Below are 15,061 nucleotides of genomic sequence, written 5' to 3'. Positions count from 1 at the left end.
TTCCTCCGCTACCTGGAGCGGTGCCGTCCGTCGGGACGGAAGAAAAACATCCTCGTCCCGCAGGAAGAAGTCCAGATAATACTGGCGCCGGCGCCGGTGCAACCCCGAAGGCGGATCAAGGCGAACCGAAGCTGTACAGCGAGTCGGAGCTGTGGTCCATTTACAGAGAATACAGAGGTCGCTTGAGGCAGTGCAAGACACCCGAGGAACAGATTGACGTGATCGCACACTTGCTGACACATGGCACGAGAAAATGAAAATCTAGATCAGTTCCGGTTTTTTTTTACTTTTCTTTTATTATTTTTTGTACTTTTGATCCTCGGTCCTAACCTGGTCACAGCACCTAAAAGGACCTAATAAAAATAAGTTATGAACAAAAAAAAAAAAAAAATCTTTGATTTGATCAATTTTATTTTTTTTACTGGGCCTGGAATGCCTTATGTACAGAGTTTCGAATATTAGCATTCGAATTAGGGGACGTGGGGCAAGACGACCATATGGGGCAAGAGGAACAGTCGCTCGTAAGGCCGTAATTTTTACAATTTTGATTATTTCCAGTATGAGGAATTGTTGCTAGCAATGCAATTAGCTGATTCTACTACCACATAACCGCCAAAACGACGTAAACGCCACGAGGCATAAGCTTGAATGGAGTTTTTTTCAAAACATTTGTTTCCTTATAATATTTGGAAAGTACAAAATAAGGCTTAGGGTTCATTTTAAGGCTCATTTTATCAAAATGCTATTTTTCCTAGATCAGTAGTGTCCCTACCAATGACTTGCACCTCTTATAAAGTATGATTTACGTTTTGGTTATTTTTGTAGAGAGCTTTTGAAAAATCTTGTTTAGGTGGGGCAAGTGTACCATATGGATTTTTAGTATGGAAAAAATACGAATTGCTCCAGCAACATATTTTATTGTGAAAAAAATACATAAATGTTCATAAAAACTGATAAACAATTGTTCAAAAAATTGTCCATATACGATATAATAATATCATGAAAATTGACTATTTATCATCTAAGTAATATTTATTTTTCGTAAAAACGGTAAAATTTTTAGTAAAATATTATTATTTAATCTAAAAATGAAAGAAACGTTTCAAATACATTCTAATCTGATGTATCTAAGTGATAACAGTACAATTTTTAGCAAATTAACATGTTGTTTAATGCCTTGTTCCTCTTGCCCCAACGGGTTGTTCGTCTTGCCCCACTAGTTGAGTAGAGCGTACGAAAAATCAAAAAAATTAAAATAATTTTTTTACATTAAAAAACTGAATTTTTTAAAAACTTGTTCTATCAAAGTCTCAGTCAAGACCTGGAATAAGATGATTCTAAAAAATCCGACAGATTTTTTAACGTTTTTAATGGGTTATAACGAGCATTTTCTTAGCTTGTTACACTTGCCCCACTTTCCCCTAGTACGCTTTCATTGGAACATTTCCACTCAAAATAATTTACACGGCGTGTTTTCTAGAACAAACTTTTTAGGAAAAAAATATTATCACTATTTTCAAAAGGGTCTTACAAGAATTTGTTCCAGCTTGCCAATACTTCAAAGAGCGAAATGTTTCATCGAGAAATTTCTGACATATCTATTTTTAAAGTTTTTTTAATTTCCTTAATTATTTATTGAAAACTTTTTATTAACAGTTCAAGAAACTTGCCAAATAATGTGTTTTATGTGCAAAATAAGACATGAAATAACTTTGTAGAAGGTGGCAAAGCGCTTAACAATCAAAAAACCGCATTAAAATATAAATTTACAAGAACACATTAAGTTTTACCTATGTTTTGTGTACACATATTACGTGTCTGCTCTGATTTAGCTGATACAACAACGTAAGATTTATAAGGGTATTTTCAATTTATAATGTTTAAAACACCGTAACAAGTTTGTTTATGCTTAACTTAAAAAATATTGTTTCATTTTCAATATTTTAACAAAAAGTTCCAGTCCGAACGATTTGAACCAAAAAATAATCAAGGTATTTGGAAAACATTTTTAAATAAGAGGAGATTCATAAGTCTACTTTTTTGCTGAACCATTAATAATTTTATACTCTTGAAAAAAAATCTTCTGCGGCTTGCAATTGTAGTTCAATTTAGAATATAAAACTTGTACCCATTTATGCATTCTTGTTAAAATTGTGTATTAATACGGTTTTATGATTTTCATCTCTAAAGAAATCCCAGATTTACAAAAAAAAACTCAGTTCAAACTACATTTTCAAAACGTTAATCGAATTGTCTTATGTTGCACATTTTGATGAGGAATTGACACATAAAATACATAACTTGACAAGTTTCCAGAACTGTTATTAAAAAGTTTCCAATAAAAATAATAAAAAAAATCAAACAATACAATTAAAACAAAATCTAGACATTTCTTGATGGAACATTTTGCTCTTTGAATCATTGGAAAGCTGACAACATTTTCTTGAAGACACTTTTGAAGGTGGCGATGACTATAAGTTTCTTGTAAAGGTCGCCCAAGAACGGAACGGACAATCCTAATTATAGCTTTCCCAAGTATTAACAAATTAAGCTTTTTAACTATCTAGAAAAGGTGTTCAAGATTTTTTAAAGTCGTTAGGTTAAACATCCGTCATGTGAGAAATGAATTATTGAAGGCTATTATTTAAGACAATTTTATAGTGTTAATTCAGCCAAAGTTAATAGCAATAATTGCAGTAGACTTATTGTAAACTGGTAAAACTGAACTGACGTGGAAAAATGTGCATTGAAATAATGTTATATGTAATACCATTTCTAAACTATAGATACAAAACCAATTTACTTCAATGCAAGTTTTAAATCGAATCTGAAATTCAACAGACTGTACATAAATCTAACCTTGACGACATTACCGGTTAAATTCAATTTCCACTTCCACTACATTGTCCTCGATTGATCCTCGAATGACGTCAGCCAGGCTTTCCATTCACAAAAACTTTCATTCAAGTCTATTATTCTTTTTTATCTGACAAACCGCAGCACTACAAGAACACACACTTCCCCATGCGTTCAACGCGGTCCCATCTGCTCGGCCACAAATGGAACCTCATCTGCGATTCCACAACACCAACGAACCGCTTTCTAAGGACAGGACAGCATTTTTTTTATCAGCACTGCTGCAGCACACGCATAGCTCAGGCGCGCCATTGCCACTATAATGGAAATTCAATTGAGGTGTGAAATTGAAGACAAATGAAATTTCAATCTAATCGCATCCTATGGTACAAACGGGATGTCCTGACATGACTGTATAAAAAGGGTCCACTTCTTGGTGGTGAGCCACAGTTGATTTGTGCAAGTGTGCTGGTTTAGTCGGGTGGACTCAGAAGTCTCGGAACAAGTTGTATTTGGTGAAGAAGAGCTGATCGATGAAACGCGGCGAGATGAACGCAAACCTGGTGTACATCGGTACTACGATGCTGGTGCTGTGCCTGGTTCCGATTGCCAGCGGCTTGCAGGATAGAAGAGCTTGTGACGCGGACGGGCTGTGCAGCGAAGCCCTGGACGAGAGAGTCGATGGACGTTACTCGGATAGACGCGTAGACAGGCTGGACCAGGATCAGGAGCAACGTCTGCTGTTGTTCAACCGAAACGAGGATCGCAAGGATAGGATGGGCTCCGACCGGCGTGCTGACCTGGACCGTACCGAAGAACGGAGAATGGACGGCAGACGTGAAGTTCGGGATGAACGACGGGAGGAGGAACGTCGCGAGTCGAGACGCGTGGACGACACCCGTCGCGAACGCAACGACCTTCGTGAGCGGGCTGCTGAACGACGGCAGGAAGATCGCTGTGAAAGCAGACTGGATCGTGCCGAAGACCGTCGCGAGGATCGCGAACGGAGAAACTCGGAAGAACTTCGTGAACGAAACGTGGTTGATCGTAGACAAGAAGATCGCCGTGAAAGCAGAGTAGATCGTGAGGATCGTGAACGAGTAGATCGTCGTGAGGATCATGAACGAGTAGATCGTCGGGAGGATCGCCGTGAAAGTAGAGCCGATCGTGCTGAAGACCGTCGCGAGGACCGCGAACGTAGACAATCCGACGAGCTTCGTGAACGACGCAACGTGGTTGATCGTAGACAGGAAGACCAACAAGTAGATCGTCGGGAGGATCGCCGTGAAAGCAGAGTTGAGCGTGCTGAAGAACGCCGCGAGGATCGCGAACGGAGAAACTCGGACGAACTTCGTGAACGAAACGTGGAAGATCGCCGTGAAAGCAGAGCTGATCGTGCTGAAGACCGTCGCGAGGATCGCGAACGGAGAAACTCGGACGAACTTCGTGAACGAAACGTGGAAGATCGACGTGAAAGCAGAGCTGATCGTGCTGAAGACCGCCGCGAGGACCGCGAACGAGTAGATCGTCGGGAGGATCGCCTTGAAAGCAGAGCTGATCGTACTGAAGACCGCCGCGAGGACCGCGAACGAGTAGATCGTCGGGAGGATCGCATTGAAAGCAGAGCTGATCGTACTGAAGACCGCCGCGAAGATCGCGAACGGAGAAATACGGACGAACTTCGTGAACGAAACGTGGAAGATCGACGTGAAAGCAGAGTTGATCGTGCCGAAGTCCGTCGCGAGGATCGCGAACGGAGCAACTCAGACGAACTTCGTGAACGAAACGTAGTTGATCGTAGACAGGAAGATCGCCGTGAAAGCAGAGCTGATCGTGCTGAAGAACGTCGAGAGGATCGCCGTGAAGATCGTCGTGAGAGGGAAGAACGCCGAACCGAGGAACGTCGTGAGGATCGCGCTGAAAGAACTGATCGCATGAGGGAGGATCGTCGTGAGGACCGTCGTGAGGATCGTGAAGAGGAACGACGAGTGGACAACCGCAGATCGTCGGATCGAGTACCTGAACGCCGAGAGAATACAGAAGGTCGACGATACCGTGAGGATACCATTCGAGCTGATCGTTTGGACAGTCTGTACGTCAAGGACAATAATTCTGCCTCTCTGGTATGGAACACAGTACAAGTAGCTTTGGCTGCCTTTATCGGGTTTAAGCTGTTGAAGAAGAGTGAACAGGAAGGCGACCTGAAGCCATCATCTATGCTAGCCAATCTCGTTAGCTTCCGTCCGGTTGGCATCACTGGACAATAAACAGCAGCAATCTTTCCAACAAAAGATCACGGCAAGCGACTTTTGCTTTCGAATATCCGGACAAATCTCTATGACAACACAGCATCTAACCAACACACAATAATCAGTTATTAGCCAACCAGTAATAACCAACCCAGTGTAATATCCAAAAGCAAACATATTATGTAGAGAGCAGTGTAATCGTTAGCAAACCTCCACACCAAGCAACACGAGGACCGATCTCGAGTCTGATGGCAACGTGACCTCACGAGATTTCGCACGTGGCGCAGCACAGCTGCTGGCTTTTCCCAACGACGCCAGCAGCAGCATCGACCTTCTTCTCCCACAGAAGCGGGGATACCTCCTCTTTGAAGGCACTTTAAAACATTCCCAATATAGCGTGTGTGAATATGAACCCTTAGATGGCAAAGTCAAGAAAATGCGTGTGATACTGTTAGACCTTAAGGGCAGGCGAAGACAACGATGGCTTGATAAGAGATGATTTATTAAAATACTATATCCAAAAATATTCATGTTTCCCAATACGTACATCCAGCAAAAGTGCAAAATAATCTAAGCTTGAAGCAACATCCTGTACAGAATGGCGCAACAAAAAATGAAAAGAAAAAGCTTTCGCTATCCCAGCAATATATTCATGTGTGGGGTGTACAACACACCAACAACTTATGTTGAAGAAAAATCGACCAAAAACTGCTGTTGACAACAACGAAGCAAATGCTAGCAAAGGGGAGTCTGTTATCATTATCATTATATTCTCTCTATTGTTATCCTAGGTTAACCACTTTCATATGCATACTACTCACCACTCAAAAGATACTAGAGAGCAAGAACAATATAAAAACACGGTAGATGATGGATAGGAAGCTTCAGATCTATGTGCTGTACCTTTAATAAATCCATCAGAAAAGTATAGTAACCAAACCATAACACAAAGTTATTTGATTACAATATCACACACCTGGGGGGCGTTTTGATACTTGAACAGAGACATCAATGATAGCAATGCGGGGTAAATATCACATCTTTTAAATCTGTTCAGAAAAGGCCTTCAAACTTCATGGCTTTATTTTTCAATTAGGTAGGTACCTATCCGATATCCAAATAAAAAAAAAAAGTTACGTTTAGATGGTTGGGGCTAGAAGCAAGGGTCCTGATTGTTCAAAATCAACCACTCCATTCGCGAGCACAAATAGCAGGCGACGCGATACTGCCCTGATGAATTACTACTGTTTGTCACTTTCTCACCATTCGCTCCCGAACACTCTCGCTTCTACTCTCCTTCTCTCTCTGATCGGCTCAGTCTCCGAACGGCTCAGGCAGGCCGAACGTCACCGATCACTCTGAACTGAACACATTTTTTCTCTGATGCGCTGCGTTATACTCATTCATTTGGGTTGCCTAAAATCAATGTTATCAATTAAATTGTGCATTTATTTTGATTTCATAACATTATAGACACCATTCAAAGAAACTTCCACCAAGAAAAAATCAAATTGATGGCAAACTAAGGGCGTGAAGACAAAAAGACTGCCGCGCTGGCATTTTGTGAGAATGGCTCTTCGCTGAGCATGGTAGTGTGTGAGTGTCGTCGAGCGACGGAGTAGGCAACAATTTTCACGATGTATTTGTTCGCTGAGTGAACAGTTCGGGCCACTCGCTGGCTGCTTGCGAGTATCATTCGCTCATGAATGCTAGCGGGTTAGAATAGGCGACGACTGGATAGGCGATGAGTGAGTGGTTTCTGTTCATTGAACCGAAAATCAGGACCCTTGGCTAGAGGGTGACGATTTTACGAGATGTTGGTATTTTGGTATTTCCCGGGACTTGAGAATTTCAGCATAGACTAATAAAAGACTACTCAGTGGGCTCTGAACCATGACTCAACCTTTTTATGACCCCTCGGCAAGGCCGGTTCACTGTCAAAAATGACAGATCGAAATGTCAACAACTGGCAGCTCTGGCTTTAACATGACATTTCGGGCAATGTTATTGTTTGGGTTTTTGTTTTGATTTAAACGGAACCAGTTTCCGGATGAGAACGGTGATTACTAGAGTGAACCATCGTCTGGAGGGGTAACCGAGCGAGATCCCGTGGGTGGGTCGATTCTAGACAAGAAGCGGCACTCGATCGAGATCATTGCGGGATGTTAATCGTCTTCCTCTCCGAGAACGATCACGTGAGCACCGTCGGGTTTGCCAAGCAAAGCCGGCGCGGACCGCCTCCGGTTGATACCGCTAGGGCAAAACCGTCCTCATTCAACCCGGAATTGTCACTCTGAAAGGATAGAATGCCCTTGCAGACGCCATCTGGGTCTCGACAACGGCACCTACTTCAAAAACCTCAAAACAGCCAAGATCTTTGCCCTGAACTGTCAACTTGGCATTCCGAACCCCAGCGATAACGTCGTCAAACAAAAATTTGTCCCCGAACCAGCTTCACCGACAAAGTGCACGACCGCCCCGAGCACCTCTTTCGCCGTCACCGATATAGGCGAGCTGTACGCGGAGGTCAGCACAGTTTGTTCCATCTAGACTCTAGAGGAAGCCCCCAAAAAGGAAGCCAGCTTCGTCGCGGAACCGAAACCCGCCGAAGTTGCTAAGTCCAAGAACCCGCCTAATGGGTCGTGGGAAAAACCCCTTCTTTTACTTTAGCATAAAGAAAACAAAAACGCCGATACTTTTTATCATGCACTTGAAACTTTATTTTCAATGGTTGGTTACAACCTCTTTCAACATGATCGAAATTCACATTGTTTTTGTTCACAATTTCTTCTTGGCAAACTCCTCGCCCTTCCGAATGTTTACTTCAGCTCCGGAATGTCCTTCTTTGGCAGCTCCTGCTCGTAGGTGTTCACCTTGGGTAACCAAGGTTCGAACGGACGAACGCGCACTCAATCACTTTTCTTTTCACCGTTCACCCTGCAGGGCGTGTGGGTCTCGTGGCGCAGGGGTAGCGGCTTCGGCTGCCGATCCCGATGATGCTATGAGACGCGGGTTCGATTCCCGCCTTATCCACTGAGCTTCTATCGGATGGTGAAGTAAAACGTCGGTCCCGGTTTCTCCTGTCTCGTCAGAGGCGCTGGAGCAGAAATCCCACGTTAGAGGAAGGCCATGCCCCGGGGGGCGTAGTGCCAATAGTTTCGTTTTCCTGCAGGGCGATGGCAAAACGTGCTTCGGCGTAGGCCGTCGTGAGCGTGGCCGAACCGGCACCGGCCTTAGCATTGAGGACCTCCTGAATGCGTGCCGTCTGGGTGGCAATCTTGTCCTGGGAAAGCTCTGGGGTTCATTGGGATGGACCATGGCCGAAGTGGCCTCCGATGACCAGAATGTTGATAAGGTGAGGTCGGCACCCTCACCGATGAACTTGTTGGCACGGACAATGTGCAGCGTGGAAATGCCAAACACGCACTTCGGGTCCAAAACTCCGGAAGGCAATCGTTACCATCAAGTTGACTAGGTTCGAGATGATTCAATCATCCGGCGGCGAAGTCGCAGACGATCGAGGCGTTCGTAGTGAACAGATTTGGCTTGCGAGGAGTGATGAGAAAACAGCAATCATCTGGAAAAGGGAACACAAATGATAAACCAAACAAAATAAGCATTTATTTGAAAATCTAAACATTACCTTAAAAACACCAAAACACCAGTAAATTTCGCTCGTTTTGCCAAAAAAAAATCACTGCACAGCTGATTGACTAATTTGCAGCCGGCTGCCTTGATTGATAAGCAAAAAAAAAAAACAAACAAGATGCGCGCGTAAATCAGCACAAAACAAAATCGAAAAAACCAGCGCTGCCAGGTCGTTCTGTCATACGAGGGGCGAGCCGATGCGTGGTTCAACGTGGTACCCGCGGTTCACAGCTTATGAGTCATACTTTTTGAAAAAAATTGTTCGGAGTGTTTAGTCTTTAATTAGTCTATGATTTCAGCTTATAATCAAAAAAAAATATTGATATGGTGCCAAAAATTTTAATAAAATGTAATAAATTTAGTTCAATTAAATACTATTTAGTCATTAATTAAAGTAACCATATCAAGATTTTCATTATTTTGAGGTATTATTTCTACTTTTTGAAAAAACTTTATATCTACAAATATAAAACTATTTTTTGAGCTTGTTGGAACTAAAAAAAAGTGTTTTTTTTTCAAGGTTTTGTGTCCTGGATGCTCGAACTTGTTGCATGAACGTGTTATTAAATTTTTGCCCAAAAGTTATGCATATGCATTTTGTTTGACCAGTTGTTGGAAATAGTCAATAAATAGACTGTAAATGTTTTGTATGAATACGAGTTGAAATATTTCGTTTTAGAACAATTATGATATGGATTGTTGGCAAAAGCTAAAAGCTGTTGTTCTCATAACCTTTAAAAAATAAATAAATAAAGGCTATTTTTACGATGTTCAAGGAATTCATCTATAAAAACTAGACAAATTTATAAAAATTCAGAGTTGTTTGAGAGGCATTATAAATGTAAGGATCAAGTAAAGGCATTATTTGAGACAAATATTAAAACGGTGAATTTGTCATTTAACGCGCAACGGTTATATCAAGTTGATTTATTACTCAGTAGTCATCATTTGATCAACTTTTAGAAAATTCTGTGGGTTGCTATCTTAATATTTTATACTCAGGGTGACCACTCAAACCTCATTTCCAAATTTCCGACTTTTCCAGAACCTCAAATTTTTTTTTCTTATCTGAAGAATGATTTCGAAGCAAAAACTCTTTATAAAAAGTCTGCCTGTGTGGATCTATCGGACCGCGCACTGGACTCACAATCCAGAGGTCGCCGGTTCGAATCCCGAGGCGGACGCAAAAAATTCTAAGTGTAGATATAATAGGTATTCGGTGCCTTCTCCCCGTGCCCATACCTTCACACTTAGGAGACCCGGGAGGCGCGGAGTCTTGTCGCAAAAAGAACGATACACGCCTGTGGATCCGTTGACGAAACCGTAAGGTTTAAGAGGGCCACATTATAAGGTGTTACGTCGATTCCGTTATAAAAAGTCAATATAAACCATCGGACAGAGTTTCTAAAAAAATCATTGACAGTTTAAGTAAAAAAAACTTAATTTTCAATAATAAATTCCTAAAAACTTCACTTTAAAAATGGAACCATCATTTTGATTCCATGAGCATGAGCATGAGCATGAGAGATCACCCATGGTTGCCCCTCCGTTGCTGAACAGAACCGTAATATCCTTTCAGCACTACTGATCATAGGCTTCGACGATCTAGTGGTGTTTCCCTTATCAACAGCATGTATGAATGCGCTGAAAAGATAAAACACCATGATTGCTAAAACTAGATCAGTTGCGAATAGGTAACAGTCATTGGCCACCAACGGCGCCCGCCATGTCAGTTTGTAGACCTCGATTTTAAGGGACGGGAATGTTAGTTAGCGCAGGTTGCTACTAGGGCAGCTGATTTACTCTGTGCTTACACCCCACGAGCGCCAGGAACCTGAAAACTTGTTAGTAGGATAGGGTGTTTGGTCAGGATTCATCATAGAAGATGATGATGCGACCCAAAATCATAGTGTTTGTTGAACGATATTATGTATTATTCTCAAGGCAAGCAATCGGATGCTGCGGATGAGACATTTCCCGTTTATCTGTTGTTAAATTTTAAATGAAATGGTTTAGTCTTAGACAGCCGGCTGTGGAAAGATAGAACCAAAATCATTTGAAATTAATGAATGAAGGATTGAACAGTGCAATTTTTAACTTGAGATGATTTTACGAGTTTTAAATGATTGATGTTTAGTGAGGTACTGGTTAACGTTGCGAACGACGAGTTACAATGTTTATCGAGCTGAAATGGTATGATAGGGTTTTGTTGTTGTTGCACACCGACAACGGACGCGAAAAATTTTGCGACCCAACGAAAAGGGGGAACTGGCTAGCTGTCATCGGGACAGCCAGAGCCAGCCGCACCTTCACACACACACGCACGCGAAAAAAAAAAAAACGAAAACACACTGCGACGGACGCGAAAATTTTTGCGACCCGACGAAAAGGCATCGCAAATCGAACTGGAACCATCATTTTGATTCCGGGTAAAAACACACTCAAAAAATTATTCACGTTGAAGTTACGTGAAAAGCTATGTGGTATTTTTCCACTAGGGTTTTCACGTAACTTCTACGAGGTGACCCTAGTAGAAACGGAATTTGTTTGGCAAGATCCCTTCACGTTGATTCTACGTGTTTCACACGTAAAAGCTAAATGAATCAATCGATGATTTCTACATGTATGTTTTAGTAAGCGTTATATGAACTTTATAGTAGTAGTTTCTGAATTTAGTTTCTTTTTTTTCGAATGGAAATAAGAAGAATTAATTTTAATTAGCAGATACTTTTTTTATTTATACTTTTTCAACTTTTTTGAAACGATTTCACTGTACACAACTTTGTAATTTTGCCTCTTGCCGGAAATAAACTGATGACTGCACTGTATGCTGTGTATATATCATATATGATATGTGGTCAAAGTTTGCCGATTCTGCTGACAGCGGAGAAACCCTTTTCGGCGTACTCGGCGTAGATGATTGGACCAGATACCAACTCCATGACCTGGAACGAGTTGTGTAATCCGTACTCGTACTTCTCCGGGGCACAATCGGCATAGATCCACGACCCGTTGGCCAAGTCCGAAACATTTCCGGTGGCGTCAATCACCACAGTAACATCGGCCACAATTGCCGTTCCGACGGACGAAATCGACGTCAGGATGATGACCGAGATTGCGCCTGGGATCGCCTTCGAGGGGTCCTTTAGGTCCCCGCTGGTGATATCACCGGCCAGAATGCCAATGGCCATCGAGAAAAAAGATGCTTCTTCTAGACATCTGAAACAAAAAAAAACATTAATTATTTTAAAAAACTGTTTAAACTAAATTTAACATACCATCTGTTACATTTTCGATAAAATTTTGCTACCAAAAGTCCGGCAGCAGTTCTTAACCGAACGCCATCAATTTTCATACTAAAATAATCACGTAGAAATTTCGCCGAATGGCGCACTCGAGTTCCGTTGAAGTTACATTTCAAAACACATAAAAACTACATGGAAAACCCTAGTGGAAAAATACCATAAGGCTTTTCACGTAACATCAACGTGAAAACATTTTTTTGCCAGTACACTTTCACATTATTTTTACGTGTGTCACGTAAAACGAGCCTAGCGAGGGGAAAATCGGGGTTACGTGATTTTTCAGGTAGCATCAACGTGTGGATTATTTTGAGTGCATGAAATTTTTTTTAATTTTATTTTGAAGATAATAATTACTATCAATGCTTTACACATCTTTACACATTTTTATGTTTGATTACAGTTATTATTCTTTCAAAAAATTTAAAAATATCTAAGAATTTGTTTACACACAAAGAAAAAATACTGTAAATTTAAAAAGATCGTTCGTTGGATTAAAAGTTCGCGTTGGTGAATATTCGTAGAAAGTTCAAACTTTTTAATTAATTAATTAAATTTTAAGGGAGCGGCCGTGGCTGACTGGTTACGGTGTTCGCTTTGAAAGTGAATGGTTCTGGGTTCGATTCCCATCTGCTCCCAACGAGAAAGTATAGGAAATATAAATCTTGAAACTCTGAAGATGAACGAAAAATCATAGTCGCTCGAGTCGGGGTTCGATCCCCCGTCCTTTGGATTGGTAAGCAAAAATGCTAACCACTAGGCCATCGCGACTTGGTGAGCTATAACTAAAATTAGGAATACTGTTGCTACCAACTATATACGCGCTGGGTCCTTGTCCATTTGACGAGGGTTCGGAAGTTCTAAATAACGTTTGAACCCGATTGGTGCAAACGTTCTTCAGGGCGGGGCTTGTCGATAAAGCTGAAGTACCTCGCGCTCGGCTAGCCAGCGTAGAAATGGGTCACCGAAGCTCGGCAGAGCTAACACCTTCCAAATGCCTATGCGAGTTATTTGCATGTATAGAATGTCTAAAAAATACATGGAAACAACTCAATTTGTAAGAAGTGGCCGCGTGGTCCCGTTTGGTTGGTTGCACACACACACACACACACACACACACAAAGTTCAAACTTTTTAATTTAAAAGTTGGAAGGTTTTTGATACTACCATGCATTTTTGGAACAAAATCATTGTATCGGTAAAAGTTTTTTACTTTCACTATAAAAAGAAACTTTTTATGGCAACAATAAATAACATTTAACATTACAGTGATGATTTTCAAAAAATGTGATGCATTATATTTCTATTTTTATTTTAATTTTAATATTAAAACTGCTGCTTATGCTGCTTAACATCGCGGCCTTCATTTTGGAGCGCGACAGTGATGTAGAGAACAGGGTGGTCTCGTTGCCGGCCATCATCTGGACAGGCTTGGAGGAGTTGGCCATTGGGTGTTGATTCGGGAAGGGAAGTCGACGTTTTCCGACTGGGAAGTGAAGCGCCTGAACCGATAGTTCCCGATCACTTCGTCCTCCTTGGAGAATGACACAGATGTTGCCAGTTAATCCGGCCGAAGCCGCGCCGTCGCGAGTTGAGCGTTTGGAGTTGCTGAAAGAGTTTGAAAGTAAATTAAATTGGCTAGACACTGAACACATTCTCAATACTCACCGGTGACTTCTTCGGTATGCAAGGTAGATGTTCTTGATTAGGTTCGTCGGATATCGCTCCAACCTCTGGAAGTAATCCGAGTACGACAGCTTCAGGACCTGCGGGTTTCGTTCAGACGGTCCTTCCAGAACTGGTGCAAACTGTTCTTCCGGATGTTTAGGTAATACTCATCAAACATGTCCCGTAACAAGAAATGGACTGCGTACCCTAAGGACATCCCACACTGTCCCGTCATCACTTCCGGCACATAATGCTACTGATGGTCGTAAACCGCCGGTACCGAGTGCAACATCCGCGCTGACCACCTCCGATCGCTTCTCGTCGTTTCCCTCTTCCGTCGGATCCTTCTCCTCACGGTTAAAATTTACTTTATCGTACTTGTTCAAAAAGCGGATGTAAATCTGCTCCAACTTCAATCTCGTCTACCCACCCCGGGCCACCACCACTGAATACATTCACATCCGCATGAACGGCGTCCTACAAAAACAAACAAAATCAAACACAAACGCCATCAAACACCCAAGCTTTCTTCTTACCCATTTCGGTCGTGAAACAGCTTCAGATCCGGCAGGAAGCTGGCCTTATCCTTTTGAAAACCAACTTTCCCCTAATCCCCCATACTTGTTCCGCACCATACTCCTTCGAAGGTATCCGCGTTTAAGTCCTGGCTGCGGACGCGTTATGTTTTGATTGACGTCGTGGACCACCACTCACTAACCACCAGGATTCACCTAAACATTTGTTTACATTTTGGACTTACACGGTTTCACGAGAACGATAAAATGAAAGAAATTATACAGTCGAATTGAAAGTTAAACTTTTAAATCAGTTAGCAATGAGATTTTCAAAAACTGTAGCAGTAAAAGTTTTCATTTTCAAAACAAGAAAAAAACTTTTAATGTAGCAAATTTTAACCACTTTTTAATTCAAAAGTAAGTTACTTTTGTCATTACCATAATATTTTTTTGTGTGTAGAAGATATTTTTATCAAGTATCCTTTAAAACTTTGTAAATTTTATTATTTATTTTATTTAATCAATGTCGATTTATCGAAGTGTCAGTGTTTAAATGTTTAAACTCTTTTTAAATGAATAATCCAGTTTAGTAACACTTCATATTTACCACTTATTTTATTCAACAAAAGATCTTTAAACTTATTTGTAATAACTCAAACAAATGCTTATGAATTTAATCAATCCAATATAAATTTAAATTCAATTCAAAACGAAAAGTCTATTTATTAGCATACTTTTTATAAGAATTATTAATGAAGTTCTTATCAATCGAAGGCTTTTTTAAACTTTTTTTCAAATCTTGAATTTTGAGAGCACAAAACGG

The 15,061-nt window shown here is 41.2% G+C and overlaps 1 protein-coding gene and 1 long non-coding RNA gene across 2 annotated transcripts; both read right to left on the bottom strand.

The window, feature by feature from the left end:
- Positions 1 to 11,195: 11,195 nt before the first annotated feature.
- On the bottom strand, positions 11,196 to 12,366 carry LOC120417592 (solute carrier family 12 member 1-like). Its single transcript, XM_039579704.2, has 2 exons — positions 12,032 to 12,366; positions 11,196 to 11,972 (listed from the first exon to the last, which is right to left on the bottom strand). Exon 2 carries the CDS (start codon positions 11,942 to 11,944, stop codon positions 11,612 to 11,614), a length of 333 nt encoding a protein of 110 aa, XP_039435638.1. The 5' UTR covers positions 11,945 to 11,972; positions 12,032 to 12,366; the 3' UTR covers positions 11,196 to 11,611.
- A 961-nt stretch (positions 12,367 to 13,327) lies between these two features.
- On the bottom strand, positions 13,328 to 14,171 carry LOC120417597 (uncharacterized). The gene is made up of 2 exons (XR_005605483.1): positions 13,724 to 14,171; positions 13,328 to 13,663 (listed from the first exon to the last, which is right to left on the bottom strand). It is a non-coding gene; the product is annotated as an uncharacterized LOC120417597 (long non-coding RNA).
- Between the last annotated feature and the right edge of the window lie 890 nt (positions 14,172 to 15,061).

The sequence above is a fragment of the Culex pipiens genome, chromosome 2 (genome assembly GCF_016801865.2).
Source record: "Culex pipiens pallens isolate TS chromosome 2, TS_CPP_V2, whole genome shotgun sequence".
In the NCBI taxonomy this organism is placed as follows: domain Eukaryota; kingdom Metazoa; phylum Arthropoda; class Insecta; order Diptera; family Culicidae; genus Culex; species Culex pipiens.
The sequence above is the reverse complement of the archived record's forward strand: the minus strand, read 5'-3'. Positions and strand labels throughout refer to the sequence as shown.